Source organism: Netta rufina (assembly GCF_964035555.1).
Source record: "Netta rufina genome assembly, chromosome: 1".
Lineage (NCBI taxonomy): Eukaryota > Metazoa > Chordata > Aves > Anseriformes > Anatidae > Netta > Netta rufina.
Genome location: NC_140123.1, coordinates 121831190 through 121837471, shown reverse-complemented (window position 1 = coordinate 121837471; position 6282 = coordinate 121831190). Strand labels below are relative to the sequence as shown.

At 43.8% G+C, this 6282-nt stretch overlaps 1 protein-coding gene across 1 annotated transcript; it reads right to left on the bottom strand.

The window, feature by feature from the left end:
• Positions 1-601: 601 nt before the first annotated feature.
• On the bottom strand, positions 602-6026 carry UPK1B (uroplakin 1B; the record flags this gene model as incomplete). Its single annotated transcript, XM_084297302.1, has 7 exons — positions 5952-6026; positions 5212-5412; positions 3585-3659; positions 2715-2837; positions 2236-2415; positions 1257-1340; positions 602-652 (listed from the first exon to the last, which is right to left on the bottom strand). The coding sequence occupies exons 1-7, from the start codon at positions 6018-6020 to the stop codon at positions 602-604; spliced, it is 783 nt and encodes a 260-aa protein (XP_084153428.1). The 5' UTR covers positions 6021-6026.
• Positions 6027-6282: the final 256 nt, after the last annotated feature.

Below are 6282 nucleotides of genomic sequence, written 5' to 3'. Positions count from 1 at the left end.
TTGTTGGGCCTGACTAGCAACAGGCTTTTTATCTGTGATACGTCTTTACTGCTGACACACTTAAACTCTCAGAGAATCTGCCTTGCTCGAAGGCACGGGGTGACAGAGACCAGGAACAGAAGTTGAAAGATGAAATACATTAGAGAGTTCTGCAGTCCTCTCCCTTGCAGCGTCCGTCTTTATTGGTCACAGGAGGTTACAGCTTTGCTCATACAGCCCTTGCCAGAGCCTTTAGCGTTACGATTTACACTCAGCCTAGTTTTAGAGAGAGACTTTTCTGGAGCAAGCACACCTGGGCATTTTCCTCTCTGATGTCATCACAGAAGAAATCGGATCATTTCTTATCTTATGCTCCAAGGATTTCTTGCACAGCAGAAGAAGGACTGTACCTCAGCCAGAGGGCAGAACAAGGGGCAAGGAAGGAACAAGAAGGTTCTTTCCTAGAAGGATCAACTCAGTGTGTCAAGTTTTTGGAGGGGCGAAAGTAATATGGGAGAGGTATCAGGAAAACTTCAAATCCTCAGTGGCACAAGGAGCATGGAGCAGGAGACGAATGCAGTTTCATGGAGTGCTTCAGGACAACGTTGAGGACACTGGGCCTTCAGTATTCGATTCTGCTCCAGTAGAACATAGTGCCGAGGAGGACAAAGAACTGAAAAAACAAGACTACTAAGTCTCTCTACTCCCCTTTCTTTCTCCATACCTCTCCCCTGAGTCCCATGTAGTCCTACTGATAGAAGAGAGCAACAGCGGACTTTGATAAGCAAAGTCCATTCAGGCACAAGAAGCTTAAAGAAAGAAAGAAGATATGTGTAGATGTAACTATTTGACTGGATCAGTCAGCTCACTGGGGATTATCTGTCATGAAGCTGATGAACCCAGAACACCTGAAACACTCATGCAAAGTCTTTGAACCAGATACTGGATTACCTGTCATGATTGCAGTTCAGATGATTCAATGCCCTTAAAAAACAAGTGTCTGCACATTGTGTTTGCTGTGCTGTATTACTGAGGTGGCAGCAAGCCACAGCAGGCTGGCAGGCCGTTTAGCTCTTCGAGTGTGGGAGCCAGGATGGAGGGGAACTTCTGAATGTAGCCCTGTTAGTGGAACTGGCTACAAGCAGATTGGTGACACATAAATAACCATCATCTACAGATTTTTTAAAAATGTGTCAGCTGTCATCTACCTCCGCCCTACTGGGTGTGGAATAGCAAGGAAAGAGAAGTGGAAATAAAAGCAAATATTAAGTACTCACAGTCCAGCAGAGGATGGCAAAACCAAACCAGGCAACACCCCAGGCTTGTCTGTTCATTGGCCCAGAAATAGCAGCATAACAACCCTGTAAGACAACCGTGCCTGAATCAACACCAGCTTTGAGCTTTTGCTCAAAGGTCATCCTTTTTACAAGGTCATCCACCTCTTAGAGAGAGTCAAGTGGCATGCTCCTCTCCTATTTTAATTTGTGTAATTCAAGAAGACAAGCCAGAACTGAACTGCTTATTGACAACTTGCAGACTGCCTATCTGCTTCTAGCTCCAAATACAAAGTAGATCCATCTTAAACACTTCAAGGACAATTCTCTGTGACATCCACATGCCAAATAAACATATGTAACCAAACACAGCCAGCAAAGAGATGGCCTCCACAATCAAGAAGGTGTAGGCAAGTTTGGAAACTTGAACACCCTCTAGAAATGCCTGTTAGCTCATGACCCAGCAATCTGTCTGAATAGGAAAAGCTGGTCTACTGGAAAGCTCAGCCAGTGATGCATTCAGTAACTGGATCTCCCCACAGGAAACAACCTCCACTTTTCAGAGATGCCCTACTCTTCATTTTCTGGGGCACCATGCCAGAAGACAGCCTCTTCATCCTCCCCTGACATCTGTTCTCCATTGGTTATGGCAACTGCCTTGAAGAGGAGAACTGCTGACTTGCTCACTCATGTTGTATCTTCGGGGTAAGTTTGGTTTAGCTGTGGTCCACCTGCATGTAGAAGATGCCCTAGTTGGCACTGGAAGAGTTTTCTAAATAATGTTTTTATCAGAAATGCCTTTATCACAATCTGTCCTGTGTTCAACATGACGAGGACCCTACAGGCATTGCTTCTCCTCCAGAAACCTTTTTAACACCTGTAGCTTACAATAGAGGAGGAAGGCTATTCCTCGTTTCCTTCCCTAACATCAAGACACCTTTGGCCAACACAAGTTAATTGGAAAAAGCAGAGAAAACCTTACGTTGCTTTTAAAGAAGCCAGGGACTCCAAGTTTGCAGCCATCAAGGTTGATGGGATGCCCTTGAGAATCCAAGATGCAACAATTGTGTGGCCAAGGGAAGTCAGCATCACTGTGCGTCATGCGGAAGGCAGATGTGTACTCTTGCCAGTCGGAGGGCCCGTTCACTCCGCAGCACTGATTCTGTGGGGAGAGAGAAGGGAAAGTTCTTCAACAGCAAAGATCACGGCCCTGGACAAGACTGGACCCTGCACATGGCTGGTTAGTCATTAACCATGAATTTATGGGAAAGATTCTTGAAGTTCCTGCCTTTGACAGTCTGCCATCTGATAAATGAGCGAAATAGGGAGTATGGCAGGACTTCATGTAAGGTTCAAGGCAGATACCATCCTCTTTATTAGGGAGTGGCCCCAAGGAGGACTTGAAATTCCAGAGCTGCAGGGCATTTAGTTATTAACGAGTATTTTCGGTGTTATTATTACCTGAAGCATGAGTTTATCCCATGTCTTTGTGACCCCTTCACTCATCCATTTGTCATTGTTATTGTCTGCCTCAGGCTTCTGATACCTTTCTAGCATCTGCTTCAGGAAGAGATTTGGTGTAAGCTGCAGGAAAAAATAAAAAAAAATAAAAAAAATGAAGGAACTATGTAATTAAGTGGCCATGTAAAGCAAATATGGGGTTATGTGGGGTGGGTTTGTTTGCTTATGTCAGTGTCCTGATAGAGGAGAGGAATGAAGGTTTCCCTCTTCCAGTTTTACACAGAGGAGGGTAATGAGTCAGACTGAAGGAGCAGGAGCAACACAAACATAGATCCTGATCATGACTCTTGAGCAAGTCCCTCCAGATGTCAGATCCCAGGAGATTTGCAGGAGCTATAGGTTACACTTGATATGCTGCTTGGAGCTGAAGTGCCACAGGTCATTTCCCCCCACCAATATCTGCAGTTACTCACGTAATCTTTCCCTCACTAGTAACACTGCCTGTGGCAATGATGAAGATGTGTAGTCTGTATGTACGATAGATTAATCAGCCTGTAGCTGAAAGGCTAAACACTGTATTGATGATTCAGCTAACCCACGCTATTATTTCCTTAGATGCAGAGTTATAAACATTTTAAAGTATCAAAAATAACAAAACTACGTTAAAAACAACAAAGATATTTCCTTCATTAGAATAATGAGGCTGAAGGTTTCCCTTGTGGGGTCTTATTGTATCTCAGCAGTAGTCCTTTGAGCTTACAGTGTACCACCACACAGGCCATTTACTCTCCCAAACAGGAGGCACCGTGCCGTAGAAATGTAACATTTTCTGATGTGGTTGCATGAATACATGAGGAAAACAATACTCACAAAGTCTCGGTGAGTTGCTGCCGTGATGCAAGAAGCCATTTCAAATGCAAAAGTGATCAGCATCAGAATAATATACTGTGGGAGAGAGAGAGCGGAATTGGCTTAGTTAAGCAGTTTCTTCCAGTTCTGTGTTTTTCAAGATTAAGCCCCGACTCCTGTTCAAGCCAGAAGAAGCCAGGCTATCCTAGTCTCCCCAGTCTTTTCCTTTGAACATTCATGTAGCCCTTTTCTGTGATTGTTTTCAGTTTGCAGCCTGCTTTCCTGAAGGTAGATAATGAGAATTGCACTCCATCTCACAGACGTAATTTCATCAGAACCTCATTGAATGGCATTAATGCCATTCTTTGCCCCACATGCCCTAGAATAACATTAGCCATTTTCATTGCTGTATTTCATTGGCAAATTATGTTTGTGCCACGTCTCCTCCTTTCACTTCCACTTGCAAGCTAATAGCTTTTCAGCAAGAAGCTATTCAATTGTAGCAGGAGACCTCATACTTTATGGAAAAAGAAGGTGCAATTTAATGGGTTGATCAGATCCTCCTGATCTCAGGATTTCCCCAGCATCATCAGATATCCTCAGCACTCTTACTCTGTAAGCAAAGATCCTTCATGAAAACTGATCCTCAAGAGAACCTCTCACCTTCTTCTCTTCCTTTCATAGCACAACTCCTTTTAGCCTTTTCCATATTCCTTTTGCAGGTTTCATGTGTCTATTTCTACTCTCACATTTTTATTTTTATTTTTTTTCCCCTCATATTCAGGGCATTGGTTTTCTTTTTACCCCAGCTTCTGCCCCCTGTATTCTCTGTTTTCTCTTATACCACAGCCTTGGGTTTCAGCCAAGACACTAAAATTCAGAAATTCTCTTCCATCAGCTGTTTTTTAGTGAATTCTCTGGCACAAGAGCTCAGATCTCTAAGTGTCTCCTGTTTAAAACGGATACCCTGCCATCCTACATTAATTCAAGAGAGAGCTGATTGCATAGTTTTCAGCTCTACCCTTCCTTAATGCAAGCACCAATTAAGTTCACCACTGTCAACCTGAGGGACTAAGTAAGAAATTATATAGTTTTGTTCATGTCTTAACATTGTCTTTGGCTTATCCAAAGCTCTCTGTCCTCACCCCTGTAATTTCTGCTTGCTTGCTGATGTATAATGTTGTCAGTTGCACCCATATTTGGTATACTTACACATACTAATGCCTTGTAAAGCAGTCATTACTTATAAGCTCCTAAACTGAATGGTACATGACAGCTGAAAGGCAGTAGGGGGTGGGGAGAAACAAGAATCTAAACCACATCTCAGCTGCATGTGATTGCACAAGTGTTTCTGCATGGTTCCAGGGCAAGGTCAGGGTCAAGCCCGTGACTTTATACCTCTGTTGCAGCTCTCACTATTGATTCCCTCGTCCTGGTTTGGGAGTTTGTCATGCATATGTCCTCACAGGTATCACCTTGTGGGAGAACACAGCCATGGTGGAGAAGATCCTTTGGCTCCTCTTCACTAATAAAAGCTGTCTTCACTAATAAAAGCTTAGTGGGTGATTATCAAGGTGAGCAGGGAAAATAAACCAGCAGTTTTTTTTCAGTTTGTCAAGAATCAGTGGGCAAACTTTGCTACACTTACCACCAGCAGCAAAGTCCTGTTGGACTTGATAACTCCTACGATGCCAAGGATAGACAGAGCAAGGAGTGCAAAGCCAACAAAGATGCCAATCCAGGCAGCAGCATAGATGTCGTCATTTTCTGTGGCTTCCAGCAGAGGGTAGAGACCATGGGGATCGGACACAAAGTAGATGCACTCTGCTGTCAGGGCAATACCGCACATCTGAGAAGTACAAGTTGGGGAAACCCATTAAATCAAGCTTCCCCAAAGAAATAACAAAGACACAAAATGAAGAAGCCTGCATTTGTTTCTTTCACCCTCCTGCCCAACAGGAGATCCTCAATTCCTCCTCTGCCCAACTCTACAGTCTCTTTTATCGTGCCTTAACACAAGGATTGCAAGCAGAACTCACCCAGCTTAGACCTGAAATGTTAGGCCTAGAACTTGAGGATGTTAAGAAAGAATTAACACAAATTTTCCCTTCACTATATGGAAGGAGCTGGTTGGAAAGATGTTGGTCATCAGCAAGGGCTGTTCCTCTAGAAATTATGTTGGTCTTGTGGATCAGCCTCTTCTGTCCCTTGTTGTCCCCTCTGTACCCAAATGACCAGCCAGCACAACTCTCCTTTACCTCTCCTCTCACACTGTACTGCTCTGCTTATTGGTGGACTTCAAAGGGATTTCGTGGCTGGAAAATGCTGTTTCAAGAAGTGTCATACTGGAAGGAAGCCACCCACCCACCCCTGTCCCAATTCACTTACCCCAATGACCACATTCCCCAGGATTAGTAGACCCTGAAAGATGCGTACGCCATTTTCAGTTTTTGCCATCTTTAGTTCTTCATACAACCTGAGAGAAAAAAAAAAGAAAGAAAGAAAGAAAGAAAGAAACAAAAACCAGTTGTCAATTAGACAGGTACAATATCTTCATTCAGAAATGAAAATTACCCCATGGAAAAGGATAGAGAGAACCTGCCAGCCTTTCTGTACCCCCACTCCAGAGGAAAGACTTCCCTAGGTGTGAAGCTGGTAACTTGTACTCTCCCTGACAGTTGAGCTATACAAGACAGGGGTAACTCTGTGCACAGCCATT